Consider the following 25,864-nt stretch of genomic DNA (forward strand, 5'->3'; position numbering starts at 1 on the left):
GTATATATGTATGTATGTATGTATGTATGTATGTATGTATGTATGTATGTATGTATGTGTATTTAACCATTCAGACAGACTTGCGGCAAAGAATTATATTGCAAAAGTAAACAAACTTGCAAAGTCCAACCTCCATTGTAATGTTACACAGTTTGCATAGAGTATACAATGTAATATTATGTAAACAATGACAAAGCAAATAAAGGTTCGGGAGAGTCATTGCAGAATAACTGTGCGAATGTTCCTACATCAATCAAAGAAAGGAATTTATCGTTGTCACTTCCTTGAACCGTATGGCTATCCAGTTTGTGCCAACTACCTAATCTGCGTGGAAAAAAAAGAATATCTGAATACATTGTTTTTAGCATTAAAAAGTGCTGCAGAATGACGGTATGGCGACTTTTTGTGGCACATGCACGATGAGCAAGGTAAATATTGCGAGCTGCTGAAATTTAAATGACCTTGTATGATTTTAAACATGAAATGTAAACGAATAATTGTATTACGGTCTGAAAAACGTTTTAGTCCCGCTTTTTAAATGTGTCGGTAGCATATGTTTTTCCATTTTTGTGAAATTAAACCTTACTGCCGTAATGGGCATAGTTTATGAAGGTTTGCACCTACAACCGGGCCAGAAATGACGTTAGCACATTAGAGGATGGGATGAATTCGGGACATAAACAGAGTACACTTGTACTACTCGAAGAATCCCGAGTGCCCTCTTGAGGCCATGAAGTTGCGCCATCGCTCTGTTGCGAGAATGTGAAAATGTGATAGTCCCAGCGAAGGTCCTTACATATATACAAGTCACCCTAACGACTCGAAAGAGGAGACCGAGGTGACAGCTCCTGCTTACTCGGCCGTGTCTTGCTTTTTGCTGATGTCTAACAACGCACCTATTAATCAATTCCCGCCATGTAACGACCCAATTGCCACCTAGTCAAGGCATATTTCTCGATTGAGCGCTACGGTGACAACGTCCAAAACGCCGAACGTCATATGCGGCCGAGTAAAATGTTTGAAACTACATTTTTTTTCTTCTGTCTGTTAACGAGTCCTGGCTGCGCTTGGTTTCTTGTTCGATAAATCAGTTACTCTGTAAACGATTACGCAAAAAAAAATCTATTATATCTAGCGACAATTTTGTGTGGCTTAATTGTGAGTTCGCCGTACCACATAGATATGTGCGCCATTTCCCCCATATTTTGTCCCATATACTATCTTTCCCAGCGCAAATGCATGACAGTCTTCAGTGGCGTATTTCAAACAGCGGTATGTTTATACGATACACTGCGGCAGAAATTCTATCTTACTCAAACTACCACAAGCAATTATTGCTGTGTGACATCACCACCCTCCATCCACGCCCTAATTCTCCTCTTACTTCGCGGCGGGTACCTTAGCGCCTTATCGCTGGTCGACCCCTCCACCTTTGCTTCCACCCTGCTTTTTCCTCTGTGTGAGCCAAGAGAGACAGTTGCATTTTGGCAACCCAGAAAAATTTTATAACGATCCATCCTGCTTTACAAGTGCAGCTTTGTATTTTCCACTTGTCCGGTGTAGGGCATAACCACCAAATGACCAAATCCGGCTGCGAATGTAGAGCAGACGCTCGAATGCAGAGCAGCACGGACGTGGTCACAGTAGTCCGAGTTATCAAATTCATGCGCGTGTTGTACTTAATGCGACATAGTCACTAGGGCTCTTGGCTCTGATGCTTTTGTTAACACGCATTCTGCTCCTGCGAAGCCGTTTCTTGCGTATCTTCGACTTCAGCATGTCTTAATTTCAAGAATGGTAGTCAGCTTGTCTTACTGGCGGTTACTGTGAAATGCTGACCTGAACAGGGAACACGCGCACAAAGCAATAATTAGCAAATATTTTAACATTCGTCTTCATAAATGCAAAAAAAAATGCAAGTCATCATAAACTAGATCTTGTCTAAAAAAATTAGTCGTCTAAGAAAAGAGCATCCGAAATTCGAAGTTACGACCTAGATAATGGAGTTTGCGGCAATGAATAATGTTGTGTATTACTTTCATTTCAAAGTGAAATATTCGGGGCACGTAGCCGCACTGGCATCCATACCTTTTGTGCTGTTAACTTTCTGGCAGATGCCGCGAAGCGTTGTTAGTTTTCCTAGTTTATCTGAAGGTGCCGTTAAAGCTTTGTTCCGGTGTTCAATTTTTAGTTGTGTTTCGGGATTTCAAATATTGTAAAGCTAAGAGATTGCGAAAACATGCGGATATGAAAAAGCCGTTTGAGTGGGCATTTCACTTCCACTCCATAGTGAAGTTTTCGCGTATTTTCTAAACAATCAATCAAACAGCGAATAACGCGAAAAGCTTTCTTTAGAGCCATTTTTTTTTTGTTGTTTTATATGAGCCTGATATCTGCGCGTAAAAAAAGGTGGCTTGGATTTGGCAGAGAAGTAGATCTGAAGTATGGTTCACTGCATATTGCCAAGATTACAGAGCTGCCGGTTAATCGCTTATAACAAAGTCTAACTTGACCAGCCGACTTTACTCGTATACTCTAGATGAATACAGCGGCATTCTGTGTTGCTCTTGAGTATTCCAAATTAGCCCAAGACGTCTTGCACATGGTTCAGTTGCCGTTACGTAACTTCCGGGCGATGTGATTCGGAGCCACTGTCGCCATTAGGGTAACGGGAGAAGTGACATTTCCGTTTCCGAGCCACAGACGTCCGCAAAAAGTAAAATTTTTATGGAGAATATAAAAGTTACAGCTAGATCAATCCATCCATTCTGAGAACCACGCACAGTCTCCCTCTATCTCTCTGGAAAAGAGCGCGGCCTCGACCTGACGGTATCGGAAAGGGTAGGAACATATCAAGCGTTGTCGACCGCATGTACTGACACTGACACGGAAACCGGCACCACTGGCGCCGTAGGCCACGAATCTTCGGCTTGCGCACAGCAATCAGAGTTGCTGCGCTTGCAGGGGCTCAGGAAACCGGTTATTGCTGTGGTTGTTTTCTATTCATTTTGCCTAGGATTCGCAAATGGCGTTCATTTACTACCACGCGTCGAAAAAGCGGTCTTGCATAAGTCAACCCCGCTGGGAAAGAGCGTGGGAGAACGTAGGGGAGCTCTGATGATCAACACGCGATGTGGTCAAAGACTATGGGGCTTCGTTGGCAAAAACATTCGGTGAGTGATGAAGCCCGGTCCAGCAGCCATTTGAGTCCGCATGGTTGCTCAGGCAATATAGGCCATGGCCAAAGTAGATCACATCCCTGACCCCGCTGTTATAAGCCGAGGCACTACTATTGGTGTGATGGAAAGCCGCAATACGTAAATTGCTCCTAAACAAGAACAGAGTGAGTCGATGTGCATTCCTAGCCATTGTTTTCCGTATCTCGTGCAGACAACTTACCACGATTATCGGCCGGCCTATTTGCCGCATTGATCGTTCGCTTTCGGGCTATTGACGTAAGCTCCCCTTGGAATACATTGAAGCAATCGGGTCTCAAGTGCCATTTTCATCGTGAGTGGTATTGGCGGTGCGGCGGCAGTGCCGCGGGAATTTTCTAGTAGTTTGAAGCGGAACCTATCCGTATCTACTGTTTTCAACGACATATAACGTTCGTTCTGTTATGAAGGCGTGAGTTTCATTACAGGGTGAGAAGCCGCTATCATTCTCAGCCACCTTCATACCAATGTATACTTTATAACGTACACATATATGCACAGCACACAGCGTTAGGGTTAGATCAAAAATTAATACACCCCAATGAATGTGAGGCATGCTGTCATTGTTCAGCAGGCAGTGAAGATCAGGCATTGAGATTCAGCAACAGGGAAGAGCACAACGTCCTACTGGCGAGGTAATTTTCTCTCTGCCTTACATCGTTAATAGTTCGCAGTACAGAAGTTCTATCTCTCAAGTTTGAAGCGAAGAGTAGACGACAATAGTATGCATGTAAAAGAAATTATAAGAGTCACCGCGAAGGAGATTAGTAGGCGTCGAACCATGTCCCTGCCAGCCGGACACATCGCTTAATTAACGACATCGAAGGACGTATTTAAGCAGTTCTTTTTGTGTCACAGTTTGTGCTTGTGAATTGGCAGTTACTAATTTGTGCGTTGTAAAAAAAAAAACGACTGCCATCTGGAAGAGCTTTGTGACGATAGCGACAAATGTTACGGCGAACACATGGTGTAGAATATTGTCATGTAGATCTGTGTTACATGAATGGCAATGAAATAATATTCATTAGCGCAAGCTGTAACATGACTGGCTTTGGCGACTGGTATCTATCTGCAAGAGCTGCATTCTTTCAATGAATACCTGCACGAGAAAATATTTGAGATCAGATTTGGCTCCATGAAGACAGTGTGCGTGTGCATGCTCATTTATTTTATTTATCTGCACAATGTCTAAGTGGAACCATTTAGTTATTTGGATGTTTCCAAATCATGCCAGATGTATAAAACACGTTAGTGACCAACCGTCTGGTTTTCCCCGTTGTACTCAACAAACCAGTTTTAACACACGCATTACATATAGTAGGCACAATTTAATGTTTTAAATCACCCAAAAATATTTTCAAATTCAGCTTCCACATAGCCTTTCTTGTACCGCTTTTCTCGAGCTGCTTTCAAGATGTGGAAGGAAGTGCATCAATTTAAAACGTTTTATTGAAACGAAAGAAATAGTCACGTGAAAATATATTTACTAAGAAAAAGGAAAAAAAAACGTTGAAGAGAAAGCTTTTATGGGATATTTCGATGACTACACAAGGCTTTTAAAAATGGCGTATGAGGCATGGGTGCGCAGAGTGTATTCATCTTGCTCATACTTCCTGGTATTAAAAATGAAGAACTGCTAGAGACAAAAACAAAACATGAAGGAGAAGTAAAAACGCATAACAGTGAACTTTGTTTGCCACAGCAGTCAAATGCCTTACTACCGCTTTCCCAATAATGCACTGCCATAAGCATTCGAGATGCCTCACAAATAAGTTAAAGTTGACACGGATCCAAAAACGCATCATGTGCCTGTTTGAAGAATAAAAAAAAATTGCCCACGATTACGTTACTTCCTAATGCGAAATTTGAGCGCAGCTTATTAGATGTTTCACCTTTTGGATAGATTTAGGCATATATTTCGAGCAAGACACATATGTACAATTACAGACAACTTTGTTTTAATTTTTCACACGTATTCCATCAAGAAACACAACACTAACTGTTCTTGGCTGCATGAAAGAAGCTTTGTGGGGGGACAAACAAATAGAGCAATTGAGTTATCGGAAGGTTGCGGAAAGCAATGCGTGGGCCCATTATGAACGTTGCGCTATGAACTGATAGCAGCACCTAACTGATGCTGCTGACGCCGCTAGCCAGTGAAGCGAGTGAGAACGAGATGCAGGCACCGTGATCCGCTGACAGCGAGCCGGCGTTTCGGCAACCGCAGAGCACCCTTGCCGCCACACAGGAAGAGAGGGGACCCCCTCCTCCTCTTTCTGCCTGGCGGCGACGGTGTTCTACGCAGTCACGTTGTCTTGGCTCGCTAGCGGCGGCAGCGTCAGCTAGCGAGTCAAGACAAGGCTGCTAGCGCTGCCTCCGGCGAAACCCCCCCCCCTTTTTTTTCCTCGTGTTCTCCGGTTGCTGAGCGCGCTCCTGCCCCCATCGTTCGCCGCTGAGTGTACCCCCCTCTCCTCTTCCTGCGAGGCTCCGGTTGCCGAAGCACCGGGTCGAACTGGGAGGATGAAAGGGGGCGACACCACCTTCCTGTATTTTCCCTCTCCCTTTCTCTTACCGAGAATAAACGTTTTTCAATCAATCAATCAATCAAGGGGGGCGGAGCTTGTTACGAGGCCGACGCGGTCGACGCAGACGCGAAACCCAGAAACAGGCGCCAAAGAGCTGCGCTCTAAAAAGAACGAACGCAGTACACCGTGATTACTAAAAGATCACAACAGCTAAGGATGGAGGATCTTGAGTCGTAGGCAAATTTGACCTGAAGTCGACATGCGAAGGGCGTTTTGTCAAGATAGCTGGTCGTGCGCATTAATTAGGAAAATGCCATAAGAAGTGCTATATTCTCAATCGAAAGAGATTAGGACGCGCGCTGTTGGATTTCAAACTTTGTCCAGCACTGTCCTGTGTGTGTATCCTCTCAGCATATGGCTAGTTGTATTTGCTCTCCTTTTCATAAAGCAGGAAAAAAGCTTTTGCAAACAATACCCATGCAGTGGATGTTATTGCGACGCATTATTGTTTAATGTGGAGAAGTGCGAAGAAAATAATAATAAATTAACGATAAGGCTATAGAAGCACGGGCATCTCAGATGAGCATATATATTCAAACTGCTGCACTGACCAGCACTCCGTGTAATGTCACCAATGCAGTCAGTGTTGTTCAAATCCTAAAGCCTCCATATATAATTTCGTGGCCCCAGTACCATTATTACATTCACGGCGTGGCCTAAATTTGTCATTCTTTCATTCGGCACCCCGGTACCTTGGTCTTGGGAGAAACGCCCCAGTCTTCGACGCCAGCGTACGCTAGGAAGAACTGTTCCTTTTCGCGGCCTCTTCAGACAAGGCGGAAAGACTGGCTCTTGGGAACGTTGGAACCACGCCATATTTCATGTAGTTTTCCCCAGAAAGACACTGCGTTCTTACTAGCTTCTGGGCGTGGAAGGGTCCCTGCGGCACTGTTACCGTGATCTGGATAACCGTTACGCCGCAAAGGGATTTCTAGTCCCGGCTTGGATTTCTGTGGTAACGTGAACGAGCATTGCGATATCGCTTATTATTAACCTGGATGAGCGTGTGCCAAAAGTGCGTGCGCTAACAACGCTCCTTGTATTGCCCCCAGAAACGCTGCACTGTATGTCTGGTGGGTGCGCGGGCTTCGCATTAGTTTAGGATCGTGATTTGGAAATCTGACACATATGCGGAACCGAAAACGATTATTCATGATTAAGAAAGCTGCACGTGAATGAATTCGTTAGTACGCCTATGACCGCGGGACACTAATAGAGGAGAACAGTTTGATTTTACATGGATCAGTCCTTACAGGTTGCTTCTCTGTGTCTCTCATAATGCATAAAGATTACTTCTTGATTTTTACTTTTTGGGGGCAGAAGCAGAATACAAGTTAGTTCAATTGGGGTTAATTGGTATTAGAACTTGTTGTTTATTATAACAGAGATATTTTGAGAACAGAAAAAGAGACCCGATAGAAGTATTTTTCCCGTACCTCAGAATATTCAAAACGATGGAAACAAAAGTTGAAAGTCTTTCGCTTATGTAGATATAAATGTCCACTTCCAGCTTCCTTGAAAATCACTTTTAATCTTGAAGAAAAATACTGGGCCATGCAGCAAGACACAATTAATGGCTGTTAATAGCAATGATTTAACATTTTTAAAAACTGCAAAATCCTTCTTTCAAAGTTTGTCTGACTCTCACAATGGAGCCTGCGATAGAAATCCAATAAAGCGCTTATTTTGCAATTAGGAGCGCATAAAAATGACAAGTGTTCTTGCGAAGGGCCTTTGTAAATGCTTATCTTATAGGGCGATCTTACAATGTCAAAACAAAGTACATTATAAAATAAAATTTTTGTCAGAATAAAACCGCTTATCCAGAAGGTAAAGAAATGTGTTAAAAGAAGTTTTACAATGTAGGTTGATAATTTCTTTTCCAACTATATGCTGCTTTCCTGATCAGCCTGCAGTCACCATGCCCTAAGATTCAAAATGAAGAGAACACACGCACATTTACTAATAGTATGTTTCTAGGCTCCTCGCATTCACGGCACCAACATCGGCCAAAGGGTGGCTGGTCCTGGCCCTGATGGGGCTGGCATAGGTAGGTCAAAGCCGCTTGCGGCGGGGGCTAGCCTCCCACTGCATTTTTATCTGGTGTAGGCCGTCATTGCACCCGCCACCGCTTAGGTGGTGGACGATGGCTGTTCCGGCGCACGTTTTTCTCTCCCTTTTCTTTTTCTTTCTTCCCTACATTCTCTCTTCTTTCCGTACGATGCAGCGGAGGTGGCTCAGCTACAGAGCCAGTAACAGGCATATGCAGTTTCTTTTTCTTCTTCCTACAGCCACAACAACCAACACCGGCCGAAGAAGAAACCAGGCTTTGATCCCCGCAACAGCTTCTGTCAGGTTTAATCACAGTAGGACAAACTTCGTCCAACAACGTTCTTCTATATTTTTCTCTTTTTATTCTCTCTTTTTTTTTCGAATCACATCACATGTCGCTTATGTTCCGTGATCACCAGCTGCACAGTTGGCTTCCGTTGCCTTTAGCGAATGTGTGTGGAAACTGTAAATAAATTTATAATTAAAAAGGTGATGCAGAACGTTAAACGCCACATACCACAGCAAACGAATAGGAAATGTTGCCTATAGTAATTAGCTGTATGTCACTTCCTGCCGTTTGGGCTTATATAAGAAAACAATATATGCAGGCGATATACGGAAATAAGACTATTTCTGGCTGTGTAACATAATAAACCACTGCAAAGGAATTAAGCGCCCTTTGAAAGCCATGCTCTAACGCAAGGTAAATGGTAAGAGAGGTGAACCTTAGGGAAGCAATGCACAACCGAAATCTGCATGTTTCGCCAGCACGTGCGATGAACTTACGGCGTCATTACCGGTGCCTAATGATCGCGCACCCAAGCAACACTGTGGGTTTGCTCTACATCGTACGCACCCCGTCACTGGTTACTTCATATGTTTATTCCAACATTTTCAGGTAAGCGCATTCTCCAGCGTACCAGTATGCTAATGCAAGTATGACGACAGAAATGCAACATAGATACACAGTTCAGAATATATGCACTTCATGTGTGCCCAGCCGTAGCTGATAGTCGCATTCGCACAAGGTAAACGAGTGAACATCCGGTGCATTGTTTTCACTACCTTGACGAGAGCTGGTGTTTTGTAACATGAATATCATTTGGCACTGCTGCAAGGCAGGCAGTTATGCTACAGTGCTGGCGTTTATTCATCTTCCGCTTCGGATCGGTGGCTATTGAAAGGTCACATGAACCCAACGAGGCCGACGAAGATGACGCAATGAAGTCTAATTAGATTCAAATGCCCACCTTTAAAGAAAGCGGATGTAACGGAGAGTAGGCCGAACACATATTGGCCGACCGAACGTTGATGCTTTCGGGCATTAGGTGGCGCCATGCGCAGTGTGCAAACTGCATTGCAGGTTGCCAATGTAGAGCCGTGGGCTTCGCGTGCTGACGCAAAGATAAAATGTCCAGCTGCTGCTCAGCTGGTGCTTGAAGTTGAGGCTTCTAGCTACAGGTGGAGTTGGCCTTGCGGATTCCACCGTCGAGACACTTGTTTCAAAGAAGGTCGACAAGTAAGGCACGTAGAACCATACATAATAGTATAGTCACTCGTGCTGTCACCATCTGGAGTCCAGACGGGAATCCTCCTACAGAACAGATAATTTCTCTAAACGAACGAAGTAAAGCGGGGTAGTCGGCTGCCATAGTGCTGATGATGTCTGCGAAGTGCCGGCGAATTGCTTGGGCTATCCCAAACAAGACAGGACGGGGGCTTGGCCTTTGCTGATTTTTAATTATGCTTCGCCACTTGTGCTGATTTCGGTAAGAGAAAGAAACGGAGATAGGATTTCACATAAGCTGCTAAAACCTGAAACGCGTGTTTGCAGTCCGCGCATGTACTTCCATATTCCACCCTACGGATGATGCTCCTAATTGTGGCAAGGCAATTATTTGTGTTTTAATATAACGCTGAGCGCTATAAACGACGCTATCACTAGCAGGAAGCCTTCCGCTGTTGGACTACTTGCATGACGCCTTCATGTTGCAGGCACATACAGTGATGTTCACGCTATCTGTGCGTTTTCTTTTTCTTTACGCTAGTCATGCATGGGACATCAATACCTTATTCTTCCTACTCATCCACGAGAGGACTATGGACGGCGATAGATGGTGTTACATGTTTACATAGGGAAATTAGCTTTACCGTATGTGAGAATCATCTTGTCTCTCATCGGCTATACACATGACCGGAATAAAAAAAAATGCTCCGGAACTATTTTTATGCAAGCGGTTCATTTCATGGCAAATAAAGAAAGCTCCATTTAGGAAGAATGACATCGCAGAAATTCGGTTTTCTGCAGTCTCGCTAGTGCTTGTCACTAGCGTAGTCTCGTTAATGCTTACGTGGCTACAAAACCTCCAACTATAGACAGGGCACTGCGGGGCGCTGCGCGTAGGGTCGCTGCCAGAGCGAGTAGTGCACGTTGCCTGTGTGCTTGAAGAAATTCTCAATCGCTCTGTGTAGTTATTTCATGGTTTCCTACAACTGATTTTTTTTATTTTATTTGGAAGTTAAAATTTGTGCCGTTTGATATTATCCGTTAGCCTCTATCTTTTCCGCAGTTAGCGTTGGTATTTGTTGAAGAGCACAATGTTTGTGTCTAATAAAAGCAGGGCTCAGGACTACCGAATCTTAATAACTATTGTGAGTGTAAAGAATCGAGACTCCTACTGTTGCTGCGAGAAAAAAAAAATATAAACTTTTACCCAGCACTGCACACATTTTTTCAGCACATAGGCTAATATGTATATGGGTAGTCAAAAGTTCCTAGGCCACTAAGTCTTCGTTTGAAAAGTAGAGTCAAGCAGCAACGATGACCCCAAACCTCAAAAAGTCTGTGAAAAGTAGAAGTATTATTCTAACCTCCGAGCTAATTAATTGCTTCATTGGGATCTCAAGTAACAGAACATGCCGACTAGAAGCAGAACCTATGACCTGGGAACTTTTGCCTTCTCCTGTGCATTCTGGAGCATGTTAGAATTAGTAAAGTCGAGGTATAGCCAGTGGCTTCCAGTTAATTTTGGGAAGCATAGGTCTTACGGCTTGAAGAAAAATCTCTGTGTGAAGTTCGCGTGCAGAAGCGGTCCAAGGAAAAAAAAGAATGGTCAAGTAAGAAAAAATCGGTCATCGTAGCTTAACACATATGTATAAATGTTCTTAGTGCAATGTCATAGTCACTTCTATACCAATTTTTATTTGGGGCGAGTTCAATGTTACTAGAAAATTATTTGACGTTTGAATGGCTCTCGAGCGCGAAAAAAGTGGAAAGAGTGTGTACATAGCGCCGCAAATGACAATAATATATGAGCATCACAATGTATTCTCGCAGATGGGTGTCCGTCTCATATCGTTAGCAAGGTTAACATCAGGAATCAGCTGGGAGTTGCGCTAGTGTCACGTTCGTGCGAATTAAAAGCAAGACCGATGTGTAAGTTCTAGTCTCGTGCTGCCTCCTATGTTTGGTTCTGGTACCTCCATTCAGCTTGTTGATTCTTGCAGTTCATTTTCTCCTTTCACGTGCGTTACTCTTGTCTTCTTTGCGGCTATTTTCGTTTTGTTTTATCACCATCATTCCCCTTGTTATACTCCGCAAACAGGTTTTTAACCTCATATCGCTTCTCGCACCGATTTTTAGTGCACATGCATTTTACGATTAGGTACCGCTATTCCGTTCTGTTTTTACTGAAGACCGCTTTGTTCCTTCTCTTATGCTCCTCATAAGCTTTAAAACACTCCCTTTGATTATTGCCACTCCTTTTTCTTAATAATTTGCGGTCTTCTTTCACGTGGCATCTTCAAGCTAGGGTTCCATGCTTCAGGAGGACACCTTCCCCCTTTGCGTTGCGTTAAGGATATTTTTAATGATGCATGCGCAGTGTAGTCGCTGTGATTGATTGCGCGTCAACCAACGGGAGCCAGCACTTGTTGGCAGATCAAAGGAAACTTTATATGCTGCCTTGAACACTATGTTATATACGTTTTGTTCTTTGCGTAATTTACACAATCGAAATCTTTCTCGCAAAGAAATATATAACTCAATTTTCTTTCTATCTTCTTATTTTCATTTCTCATTTTTAATGGCAGCTTATAAAGTCATGAAACTTGTCAAAGTTTGGTACAAATGCAGCTGGAATAACTCGTCCTTAGCATCAATATTCTGCCCCTCCCCTTGATGTGGCATACAGTGTGTTCAACGTCTAAATACGCAGTGCAAATGCCAAGGAGGCACTTGCTACAGTGCTCATAACATGGGACGGTATGAAGACGTTCCAGTAGTAGAAATAGCCTGGAATTCAGCGCTACGTAAGTGGTCAGTGGTTTGGCATTCAAGAGCCAGGTGATGCTCCCGTGCGAAGGATTTTTGCCAGGCTCTTCAATAGACAGAGGGAGGGTCAGGTGAATGGACAAGTTGAATAGCGGCAGGACAAAGGAAAAAGCCATGCTCGCGGTTATTATAAAAAAAGGGGCAGGGAAGGGGGAATGTTGGGACAAGAAGGATCCTGACGCGGAATTGTTAGGACGATGTAGAGCGATGAAAAGATTTGTTTGTTCGTTTTTTTGTGCTTCACGGAGGGTTTGCAATCGGTGACGAAGGAGGAATGCGCCGCCTCGATTTTGTGTGGAATAGATTGCCGACTGATAATCTGTATAAACATTGTAGATCAGTGCATGCGGGATTTACATAAACGTGACATCGACGTATTACATGGATGTATGACAGGAGTATGATATGGACTTTGGAAGCGATCTTCACACAGGAGATTTTAGGATAATTGGTAAAAGGCGCACACATCTCGCTTGCAAAATCGGGCAAGTATGGAGCTTTCTGAAATAAGCGCAATTTCTAGTTTTCCCTTTGTCTGTCCTTCAGAACTTGCGCTGTTTTAGTCGGAAAGTACCCAATAGAAGGGCCGGCGTCTGAGTCCTTCAGATGACAGTCATGGTATACGCATGGTGTGAGTTGAGGAGGGTGGGTTAGGGCGAATAGCCTATAGGCTTTAAAGCGGCCGTCGTGAAGTCCAGGCAGCATCATGTCGCGAGTAATGGGTGCGATTTTCAGGCTGGACGGTAGAGACAGAGTAGGAATGTTAAGGGTCTAATCCATGGGAGGGAAGCAAGCCTGCCTTCGTGCTTTAATCTCGTACTTGTGATTTAAATTTTGTTAACTGTTTTCACAACTGAATCATTTCTGTAGAAAACGTACAAACGACATGACTCTGCCTAACGAGGCATACGCAACTACGAATGCAAGAGCCAAACTGGCGATGACGCACGATTACGTACGATTATGCCCTTAGAATAAAAAAAAAAACACTCAACGAAATTCGCAGACTGATTCCCGCCAATGACAGAATTATCCTGTCAATTGTTGCCGCCTGCACAAGTTGAGCCTGCGTGGCTAAAGTTTGTGAAACACCCTCTTCGCGCCAAAGCACAAACATAACTCTGCATAATTGGCTGGCGCGCAACGCAAAGGCCTGAAAGTATCTTTGGTACACCAAGCATGTCAGAGGTGCACCTAATGAACACGTTGTGGTGGGATTCACTTAATAACGTGTGTTTAGATGTGTGCTCATGTTGAAGTAGGGATACGTTTAAAGTCTAAAAAAAATAAAACAAGATAAAATATAAGACATTCGCGTAATGCGAATATCACAGGGTTAAACTACGGCGTTAAATTTGCTCTCTCAACTACTCATGAGCCGAGGAGTTTACTGCCTGCAGACGGGTTTTCGAAACTATTAGAGACCAAGCTGCGGTTTTTTGCCCATGTATTTTACAGAAAATGTACCGGTTATTACATTATGGAAATTGGTGATTACAAGAGTACTAAGCTGAAATACGTAAATACCTGTAATTTATTCCTATTTTCCACGAAAAAAAAAATGTTATAATATGAATTAAAGGCGATTAACATCACAAAATAGCCCAGCATTTTATTTTCTTGATCTTAAGTGTGGCTCACAATATTTATTTCCAGAAATACTGATCGTTTATTTCAGCACTCATACTTCCAAGACTGATAAAATTACGTTGCTGCAAATGGCATTGTGGCGAAAACCTTGTTACCGCCATCTAGGCGCACTACTGAACATAGAAACAGCGACTTTTTTTTTATCAGTCAAAAATCTGAGCGACGCAATGCTTATGCGTGAAAGTCACCTCAAAAAGTGTTCAAATGCGCGCGCTTTTGAAGTTCGATATTCTTATCCACATTTACCTATTGATAATGTTTAGCTTTGAAAACCACGACCTTAATCCTCGCAATCAAGTATATCTATCGAATAAAAAGTTTACTAGTTAATTCTAATTATATAATTGAATACTTATTGGGCTCTATATTGTGTAATAATATAATATCCTCTATAATATCCGCCTTGCAGTACGATCCACTTATAAAAACTGCGTCAATGTACCTCTTATTCCGTTTGGAGATATTTAAGCCGTAAAAATAAACACACGGTGTACTTTAGAGCAATCTCCAAGATTATTTATTTATTTATTTATTACGCACCTCAAATGCCCCAAATACGGGCATTACATGACGGAAAATATTATTGTTTCAAGCATGAATGAATCCCTCTTTGCAAGCCTGAATCAGCGTCGCATGCATATTTTGCAGCTTACCTGGCAGGTTTAATTGCATCGCGAGGAACGGAAGCCAGAATGCGAAAGATGGGGGTTTCCTATGGTGTACTGCGCCTGTTTTACCAGCTGGATATGCGTAGCAATAAGTTATGTGCCCCAGAGCAGAGGTTTCGAGCACCTAATATATGCGGACTGCGCTAATAAAATTTCATCAGTCGCTATGCAGGATCCCGAAAACGAAACCACAATAAAGAAGACCTATTAGAATATATATATATATATATATATATATATATATATATATATATATATATATATATATATATATATAAATATATATATATATATATATATATATATATATATATATATATATATATATATATATATATATATATATATATATATATATATATATATATATATATATATATATATATATATATGTGAAATATTAAATTGTAAGGATGCACCGTATCATCTTGTTTCCTGACCGAAAAGTGGAGCGCACCTGATTCTGCCTAAAAGCCGAATGGGTACTCTTCAGGGCGGTTCGGAGATGGGTACTGAAAGGGTGCAAGGGTTAACAATGGTGACAGCCGCTTATGCTTATAATAAAACAGTACGTTGACTTCGAGATGAGAGAGAGAGCCTGTTGCCGGGTGCCTTCCTGTCAAACCCTGATGATGTCATTTTAAAATTCGCGCAGATTATTGGACGAATAAACCCTCTTCATTTCCACAACGAAACATGCATCATTTGAAGATGACCCCATTTGGTTGACTTTAATTTAAAAACTAGTCTAGTGGTGAAGCTGACTCAAGAAGCTTGCATGAGATGAAAGCTGAAGCTGAAAGTTCTGCAGCTAGCGAGCCGCATGCTGTCCGCCGGCTTCTCGTTTAGACCTCCGACCTGAAGGTAATAGTAGCGGTTAGCAGTTGAAAGTGTGTGAAGTGAGATCTCATGGGTTCCACTGAATATTACGGGCGTCTCTAGAGGCAAAAGAAACAAGATACTTCTTTTCGAGCACGATTGGCGGGCCTTTCTATACTGAAGCCCGGTTATCTAGCGTGACAATTTGATTAATTTATATAGCACAATCAGGTCATTCGTTCACTGGAAATCAACAAATTTCACCTAGAGAATATGCGAATTCAATATTTTTCACGTTTAATTTATTGTGATCTTCCATCACACAGGCCTCAGAAAAAAAGCGAGTGCGAATTGCTACTTTATTAATGCATTTTCACTTGAGGCAGGTAAATCGTGAAACACGGGGAAGCCGCGGCACAAAGATATGAATCAATTTCAACAGCCCGGGATAGATTAACATGTAATTCGATACTGAATGTAACGTATTCTCTAAGTGTTGCTTTAGTCGAAGTTCAACCGCTGGGAGCGCAACCGAACTGGTCAATTACGCCTTTGCCCCCAGAAGCCATACGTAGATAGGGAGCTATCATGGCGAGACGTAGCGCAGGAAATTGTTGAGCGCGAAATTGTGGCCACAGTAGTTATCCGGCTTCGGCTCTATGGAGGAATAGGAAACGAAGCCAACTATGGAAAACTAGCGCCCGTTTTCATGCAATTTTATTCTGTGAATGCATCTAGACGGAAACAGGATAGTCTGAGTGCGTACCATAGTGTTTGCTTGTAAGAAAATGAAGTCTTCTATATTTTACCTTCGACATCAGACTCCTGAAGAGACCTTCGACATCTTGCGCGAGTTTTACGAATAATTTATTATTTGACTAGGTAATTCAATTACACATTAATTCCTTAATTTATTCGGCCCCTTTCAAGCTCCAGCGAGTACAAGACCTGTTGGAACACATGATGTAACAAATTTTTGATAGCGTTTATTCCTTAGGTTACATGCAGCCAAGTTCATCTTTTGTTTGGAATCCGAACAATCACTACTGCAAATAGCCTCACTATATATCACCGCAGGAATCGATTCTAGAAAGTCGTTTCTGAAATTCGTCACACGTGAAATTCATCAATTGATGGTCGGTAAATTAGACGCAGATACCTTTATTTATGCCCGTGCTATGTAGTTCATGGTACTTTCCACATTTCTGGCCCATATTCTCAAATCAAAACTGCGCAATATACTATCGCAACGCATCCGTAAGCAGAGCATTACCAGAGTCCTTCCATTCCTTTTCCTGGTCCTGTACCTTGCGAGGAAGTTTCATACAGTGAGAAAAACTGTCGATAGGGGCTCAGGAGGCAAATTAGCGCCGGAATGATGTGGGTATACAGCCCAATTATCTGCTTTAAAATGGGCTTCCATGAATTCGAAAGTATTTCTTACAGGTTTGGCGCGTACGTGTTGGTGCCACGTGTGCAGGACAAATCTTTTATCGCACCCTTTCAGCAGAAGATTTTTGGGGAAAAAGCTGGGTGCCAACAATTTGACAGGCGCGCTATGCTGTGATGACTTGAGATGATCCTTCCTTGCTCGCTTATAGCGGAGTATTAGTATGAATATTGCCTGCTCGTGTAATATATTGAAATCAACACAAAGACCATAGTTCGATCTGAGGCTGTTGAGTCGGTGTTAAGAATGGCAGTGAAATTGTGTGCAAAGATTTTTTGCCTCCATGCCGTAATGTGAAGAAGGAATGAATCATCTGACCCACATATACAGGAAAATGGCGCAGCATTTAAGCGATTGACGTAAAGGTTTCGTGGAAACTAAATCCAGCCTGAAAATGGAGATTACTGACACGTCAGGAGCGCAGACGCCTAGCTTAGTTGAGAGGCAGTCGGAATGACAGCGGCTTAATTTCTATACACCTGTTTAGAGGTAATAGGTTCGAGTGCACGTGGCTGAGTCACTGCAAGAGCCCTATAACATTTTTAAGCTCAAATTCAGTGCTCTGCACTACAAGACCAGAACTAACGCAGCCCTCTAGGATTGCAACAATGGCACTAGGGGCAGATTTGGGAAAAAATAGTTAAATAATATAGACCTATAAGTATTCCTAATTGGAATTTTATATTTTAAAGTAAATTATTCCCGGTTAAAGAAATTACCGAAGTGTCTCAAGAAACGAAAAAATATTCTCAAATTCTGTCGTAACTCAGATAATTCTGTAATTCACTCGTATGTTTTCTAGTTATGTCTAGTGCGTTTCGCTAGTCTGTAGTCCTACATTACTTTTCCACTGTAACAGCAGAAATATTTGATATTACTAAAACAATACTTGTTTTAACAAAACCTTCATGGTCAAAAACCTCCCAAATATTATTTTGACATCACAACATTTTCTGCCGTATGTACAAATGACTGGAAAGTTGTAAAAGAAACAAGCATGGTTGCGCCTGCTGCCAATAACTCCTTTATAGCTCCATCCACACCGTCTTCTAAAAAGAGCGCAAGTTAACAGAAAACTTCAATCTGCGCTTTTAAAGGATATGGCATGGCGGCATTGATGACGCTCACCTTCATCTCCCTTTACCAATGACTGCTTTCGCGCATGCACTTTGAAACTCTCTTAGTAGCTAATCGCTAATTTAAGTCTTCAATTATGTCATTGATTTGCTGTAATAAGACATCAAATTACGTAAAAGGCTACAATATATAGATTTCATCCTGGCTTTAAAAAGTTCAGCTGCATGAAAGTGCCCGCTTAGCCTACGTTAGTGTGTCTCTCTCGGGTTCCAATGGTCACCAGCTTGACTCCCATATTACGCTCACATCTCAAAGTAGTTGTTCTATTCCAGCTCTTGACATCACGAAGTCATAACGTCACATGACATCACACAACCCGGCGAAGACCAGCTCTTAGTCATGTCAGCTGCTGGATGACCTGCCACAGGCATATATTGGTAATTTTTCGCTCACAGCGCCGACAGAGCCGCAGCAACATTTTATAAACAACGTAGTAATCCTTACCATAAAGACTACGCATGCTCCTTCCCACGCTATTAAAGTAATAACTTCTTGGTTTCATTTTGGACAGACTGCTTTAGGGTACTGTTATTGAGAGAAAAACATTCCATTTGATTAAGACGCACTCGCTGATCAACAACACATCTGTTATTACCTCGCTCATTCGATATACCGCGCCCGTATATTGTTTTTTTTTAGCAACCTCTAAACTCGCAACAACCAAATGAAGAGCTCGGACAGGTAGATGTAAAGTGTCACACGCTTTTTTTTCCACAAAAGTCAGCTTATAATTAACAAAGCGTGTGGGTGTTATTTTTTTAATAAGCTCCAGCCGTCGACTATACTAAGTGTGTTAAAAATTTTCAAATGCGGGAGAGGCATAACTCTCAGCTGTGTAGCAACAAGGTGAGGACGCTAGACAGTGCTCTTTGTGTGTGAATGGTCGATGTATCAATTTCGGCTTCGAGAAAGTCGGCGTGAGGCCAATAAATCTGAGCCAGAAGTCTCAGCATCCTGTTGGGGACTTAAGCGCTACTTGCTGGACTAAGGGACGGGGATGAAAGACAACACACGACACAAGCGCAAAATTACAACTGATTTATTCTTATCGACAAATATGTATATATATATATATACATATAGCACTCTTGTGAAATCGCAAATCCAGCATCATTCATTCGCGTGATCACGTGCGTTATGGTGACAACCGCAATTACGCATCTGCACAGCTATCATACCTAGCTCATAAATTGTGAGAGCCACAGATGTTCTAATAGCACGTTCCTTTTCGGCTGACTCAATGAAAAAGGCTTCTAGCATTTCACTTTCAATTCTTTCATTTTTTTTTTTAATTTATACTTGCAGTCCTGTGAAGTAATGGTTTGCACCCTGATTTGCGCCAGCAAAAATGCAGCGCAAGGTTTCCCGGGAGGCTGATTTTGTCGATAAGAATAAATCACTTAAGTTTGCTTTTATGTCATGTGCTGTCCTTCATCCATCCCCTAGTTTAGCAAGTAACGCATAAGTCCACAATATGATCAAGCAAATGGCCCTTGTGTTAACATTGTTTGTCACAACATCGCCCTTCCCTCTCGCATTCCAAGCGAAAACCACCCCTTTATCTTGGTCTCGAACTTCGACCACACTAATGCTGTCAATTACGACATAATGCTTTTTTGTAAACGGGAATTCTCAGAAGGCCGGAACAAATAAACCAATTTTATGCCGTAGTTGTGACCATTATAGCAGCCGTGCCACTCGTAGTCACACTCCTGAGGCAAACTACACGTGTTAAAACGTTCAGCTGCTGTTTCTGCGACTGTGTCATGCAAACACCTGCCGCATCCGTGGTCATAGCCTAGTTAAACATTGTGAGGATGCGTCATTGTGCCAGTGTGTAACAGCGTTGCCGAAAACCCATCGCTAAGGGCGCGGCAGCGGTAGGGCTACCCCTCGGAACATTGTAACTCCCATCGATATTTTCACAACAGATCCTTGCATTATTAAAAATCTTGTGTGCCAAAAAAAAAATCCACTGCACGCAAAAATGCTGGCTTAAGTAGAAAACTGTGCACTTAGTTCTGGTGTCACGCCTGGGCGCGTGATGCGGTATAGGAACCGAGGTGGGATGCATTGGTAATGCAGCATCCGTGACACATTACTTTTTTCAGTGCTAGTCGCTTTACCTTTACCATGCCCAGTAGACGCCTCATCTCAGCGGAAACGCAGATCGCTGAATTATTCGCGACCGACCGAACGACCGAGTGAAGGACTCACTGACTCACTGGCTGACTGACTGCGCAACCAGACATTAAATTGCACGCGCGGCTTTGAGTGCTCAGTATAGCTCAAAATTAGTGACGCACACCACATGTGTCATCCATTTCAAACGTGACCAATTATTTCGTTCTTCTATTGGACTAATTACTTATGGGAAGTACCTGCGCACCTTTTTGTGTCAGTTAACACCATGAACTCTGCTTCTTTTTTTTTTTTTTTTTCAGAAAATGTGACACGGCAGTGCTGGCAAAACGGAAGCTGGGCCATAAGGTCCGACTACTCCAACTGCCGGCCAATTCTAGAGGGTGCCACGGCAGACACACAGGTAAATCTGTGATCTCTTCATTTTTTATGTCCGTTTAACGTGCACTGCAAGCCGCATATATTTGTCAAGGATGCCAGAAAACCGTCTGAATTGTTCACAATCTTCGTTAGGCCGAGCAATTCCATTTGCATGGTCCGTAGTAAAATAAACAAAAAAACTAGGATTATGCCATAGTGATGTAGTTGCGTACTTAGTCAGTTTTGTCACTTTCTTGTAATCGTGACTTAATTATTGTGCGCTTGAAGATTTTGATCACACAAAACTGGAAGCGCTTATTCTGAGCGTGAGGTGAAGCTTTTTCTTTGACCGCTGTGCCACTTACATCATAAACGATGCACTCCGAACAAAGAGAGGTGGTACGTATTTCATTTACCAGCACGCAGAATTATGAAACTCGTTTTAAAGGCAATCATATCTTAATGTGAGACGTTCCGACTGCTAAAACTTGTAAGTTTCTATTTTGTGTCCATTTGAAAAAGCGCCGAATTGCGGTTTATTTTGACAGAAGCACGCAAGAGCGCAATAATTCAAAATGTATATTCAAACCTCTTGTAGGTCATAGAAACACAAATATCAAAAGCGGCAAAACCATTTTCCTCAATAGCAATACATTTCTTTTTCATAGATAAAGGACGAAGCATTGTTTTAAAACGTGTGAAGACCCAAATGGGAGAAAGCCGTATGATTTGGTATCGGATAGGAAGGCTTTAAATGATCTAGAGACGTTATTTCATTTCATTTTGTTCAAGCATCAGTAACCATAAGAAAACTTTTCCCGTGAACAGTAGGCACTCAAAACACGGCAGAGAATGTGGACCACTAGGAATTATATTATATGCTTCATTTTAGATTGTTTTACGATAATATTTATATGGCTTGTACTCGTGAGGAGCTATTTTACGGGGTGAACTTCTTGATGCCACGCGTGGTTTTCTTGTTGTCTTGCTGCCCCCGACTTTACTTCGACTATTGTTACTTGTGTATTTTGAGTTTTACTTAAGGCAGAGATACTCTGCCAATTGAGTGGCAGCATGACATGGGGGGATTCAACTCCAAAACACTCAGAGAATATAGAATAATGTCCCATTATTGACCGCAGTGGGTATAAACTAACGCACATATGACTTTGCATATGCCGTCTATAAATGAGAATAAAGCTTTGTACCTTAAATAGTAAAAAAAAAAAAAAAAAATCTTAGAGTGTTCAGTCAAAGGGCGCTTCACAACTGCCTCGGTGAAATACAAGAAAGCAGTTTGTATTCCTTCTGTATCAAAACTCATGCTGGTACAGAAATGAAGCACTCTTTGTACCGTCAGTCATTTTGTTTTTTTTTGTGGCATGCGAACCAAACGAGTTCTATGAAGAACCGTTTTAACCTTTTTAGGTAGACGAGACTTTGCTGTACTACATCGGCTATGGACTGTCGCTATGTGCTCTCACCCTCGCTCTGTGGATATTCTTTTACTTCAAGTGAGTAATGTGTCTTCTACTCGTATTTTATTACCATTCGGATGTTGTAGTGAATGTTGCACATTTTGTTATGTCAGATTCTAAACTTCGAGGGTGAATTTCCACGAGCGATTATTTTGCAGGGATAGAGTGTAAAGCATCGCAGCCATCTCAGTGGAGTCGGATGCATATTATAACCAGAAAATCCCAATTTTAGGAGTTTTGTTGTGCCCATTTACGTCTCGAACAGTACGAAACCAAACAGAGAATTTTGCCCACAATGTAAAGCGGTGTAAATATTGAACTTCCATAAATTTAATTCAAACCGTTTTTGAAAGAGTTCCGTTCGCAAACCTTCCGTGATTAAAACGCGCCCCTTGAAAATGAAATGCGATACGTGCTTAATACGTGCTATTATTGAAGAGGCGATTTATATATTTATTTTACTCTTCACAGTTGGACCATAATGCCCACACTGAGGTGTTTTAGCTTAGATAACGGAGGCGCCTAAATGTTTCTTTGGAGCTGACATGAAACTGAAAACCGTTTGCCACAACAAAAGCGCGTTCAAACCAATGACTGCACCGTAGTCCCCTGAGGTCTGATACAAATTGGTGGAGAAAAAACTGTAGTGCTATCACTGAAGTTTTTCCAAATGCCAACGCAGCGCCCACCCAAATAAGGAAGTGTGCATGGTTCGAATTTGATTTTATTAGGTATGAATCTCGTGAATCTGCATATTCGAAATTTTAATTATGGGTAATGAATGTAAGCTATTGTTGCTGTAGGTTCGATCGTGCTATCTCAAATATGCACGCATTCGTTTTTGTGAAAGTACGAATAGTTTTCTACAGTTTCCTTGACGTATCATAGCACTGATATGTGTGCCATATTATTAGGTAGATAATATCAGGCGCTGTATCACGAAAAGATTTTCATCGATCTCTGTTAACGTGTAATTTGTACAGAATCTATGTGTCACCATTTACCATATAACCCAGTGACACTGCTGCGACCATTCTAACCGGTATGAAGGCAAAGTATGGCCTAGACGCCATAAAAATACTTGGAAGCGAATAATTTTCAAGTAGTTGTAAAATTTTGCAGTGTGTGTTTGATGTCGTCTTTCGCAGCTGAGTAACCATGAGCATCTTGGCGCAGATCGCAGATCTGTAAAATCGCATTAAAAAGTCGGACTGTTTTCAAACCACCGCAAAATGTTGCATCTTACCTGTACTCACCTATGGGGCTGAAACGTGGAGGCTAACCAAGAGAGTTCTACTTAAGTTGAGGACAACCTAGAGGGCTATGGAACGAAAAATGGTAGGGGAAACATTAAGAGATAGAAAGCCAGCAGAGTGGGTCAGAGAAATAACTCAAGTTACCGACATTCTAGTGGAAATTAAAAAGAAGAAATGGACATGGGCAGGACATGTAATGCTAAGAGAGGTTAACCGATGGTCGCTGAGGGTAACAAACTGGATTCCAAGTTAAGGAAAGTGTAGCAGGGGGCGGCAGAAAGTTAGGCGGGCGGATAAGGTTAAGAAGTTCGCAGGGGCAACTGGATGCAGCTAGCACAAACCCGGGTTAATTGGAGAAATATGGGAGAGGCCTTCTACCTGCAGTGGGTATAGTCAGGCTGATGATGATGATGATGATGAAAATGTATCGGTGCTCTAGTCGGAAACGTAACCCGCTGAAGCACATGTAAGCAATATTTGCAGAAATACGTTACTGGTTTCGAAAAGCACAAGTAAATGTGGCCGGTCGCTAAATGTTAGCGAGCGGTCTGAAAAAAAAATTTGATTTAGCATCTTATTTCAGTTTAATCCACTCTATCTTTAAAACACCCCAAGAAATGTGCGTGGTGAAGGCCGACATACGCTTGAAGGGCTCATCATCCACTGGATGCTTCTGCCAATCGCGCATGCTTGTGATAATGTCGAGCATGCGGCTGTGCAGGTCGCATCTCTTTGCAAATACTTCCGTTAAACGCCACAACAATTTCCGCTGAAAGCAGTCATAAAACATCACGATAAATGACCGTGCGCAGCCGCAGACGATCAAAGCCGCGTTACATACTAAGGCCTCGATGGCGGGAGCTGGAGTTGTCTATGCTCGAGACGAACGTAGTCTGCGCCACCGCTTGCTACAGTGCGCTGTTCACACTCCTTCGCTAGCAATGAAGTTTTGCGCCTTAGAGAATTGGGCTCGTTCGCCCGAAAAGCCGCCGGCGTGTCTTAGTTTAATAGGAAGCTTTCAAAAACGAGTCAGAAACGCGTCCCAAGAATACGCCTGTGAGTTCATATGAGAAGCTTTGAAGCAACCGCTATTTGTGCGGTGTTCGAGTTGGTGTCACGCCATTTTGTGTTCCATTCAGAATCCATCTGATGATGAAGCTGGAGGTAAGGTTTCGATGCATATCCGAACCGACACTTGTGTCTCTAATTTTATGCGTTCATTGAAGTGTAGATATCAAATTAAAGTAAAGACACTGCGACTTCCTTTCTGTAAAAGAAAAACTAACTAAAAATGTTTAAGGACTTGCGAAACTGTGGGCCAGTATCTGGACGCCAAAGAAATTGAGGATTGAAATGATGGTGTTTGAGCCGCTTGGTATCTACTCTTAAAGCAAAGCCGGAGAGTCCTCCTAGATTTTAGATGCGCTCCTTTAATGTAGTTTTATCTGCGCCGTACAGTTTGAACGACATCATTATGAAGCAAATTTAGTGCAAGCGGCAGCATGGCAAGATACATGAAGAGATTGCGCGATTCCAGAAACGCCCACTGGATAGTTAGCTGGCTAGCTGTACACTCCTCTTCACAAATCACATTTATGTTTCTTGTTACGAACAGGTTAAACACAAGTGAAATAGCATAGTTTGTCACGTTAGTTAACTTTTAAAGAATAGCAGGGGTAACATTAAGAGATATAGGAAGCGTGCAGAGTGGGTCAGAGAAATAACTCAAGTTACTGACATCCTAGTGGAAATCAAGAAGAAGAAATGGGCATGGGCAGGACATGTAGTGCGAAGAGAGAATAACCGATGGCCACTTAGGGTAACAATTTGGATTCCAAGGGAAGGAAAGCGTAGCAGGGGGTGGCAGAAAGTTGGGTGGGCGGATGAGGTTAAGAAGTTCGCAGGGGTCAAATGGATGCAGCTAGCACAAACCGGATTAACTGGAGAAATATGGGAGAGGTCTTCGCCGTGCAGTGGGTATAGTTAGACTGATGATGATGATGAACGGCCGCCTAGATGGTGCTCGACGAAACGAGAAAATATACAAGTAAGTGTAGCTCACATGCACGTTTAAGAGCCATGCTCCTAACTCATAGCCTCATACATTTCGCTTTTTTTCTAAATATTCCCAATTTTTCAAAGACGTACTACACTTTCACATTTTGTTCAGGGATGTTCATGTCTGCTCTGCACGAAAGGTCAACATCTTAGGATGTCCATAGAAATCAAACCCTCCTTTGAAAACGTTGTCTCGCGTATTACTCTAAGTGCTGCGACTGTCTTTCATCCTCAGTATACTAAGGTGTCCGCGAGCAACTCTTCTATTTGAAAACGCGGTGTTCATATATACGGCATACACGGAACTTTAAATTGATCGCATAACATTCTGCGCAATTTCGTAAACATATGCTGACTAAATGACAAATTGACAGTGAACGAGGAACATAAAGCACCAGTCACTAGTAATCAATGCCGGTTTGAGTTGAAATCAATGTTTTAGGCAGAATCCCGTTTAGTTTATTTTTTACTGCACCTGCAGAGATATAGCATCAGCCAGGGAACAGCAAAAATGGCACACCTTTTATTTTCACAATGAATGAACGCTGTCAGCCAAAATGATTCGGTTTTTTTTTTTCGATTACGAGTTTATTTCTGAGTGCCTCTTAGAAGATGCCTTTTCATCCCTGTTAACTGCTCTTTCGAAACGATATATTTTTTC

At 42.3% G+C, this 25,864-nt stretch overlaps 1 protein-coding gene across 1 annotated transcript in view; it reads left to right on the forward strand.

Moving 5' to 3' along the window:
- The window catches only part of LOC146200197 (diuretic hormone receptor-like), a 235,591-nt gene that overhangs the window by 175,306 nt on the left and 34,421 nt on the right, over positions 1-25,864 (forward strand). The window contains exons 5-6 of the mRNA XM_084595418.1: positions 20,354-20,454; positions 21,840-21,925. Of these exons, the coding sequence (XP_084451544.1) occupies positions 20,354-20,454; positions 21,840-21,925 (187 nt within the window). The remainder of the gene's footprint in view (positions 1-20,353; positions 20,455-21,839; positions 21,926-25,864) is intronic.

The sequence above is a fragment of the Amblyomma maculatum genome, chromosome 2 (genome assembly GCF_055883805.1).
Source record: "Amblyomma maculatum isolate TAMU_Amacu chromosome 2, ASM5588380v1, whole genome shotgun sequence".
NCBI classification, from domain to species: domain Eukaryota; kingdom Metazoa; phylum Arthropoda; class Arachnida; order Ixodida; family Ixodidae; genus Amblyomma; species Amblyomma maculatum.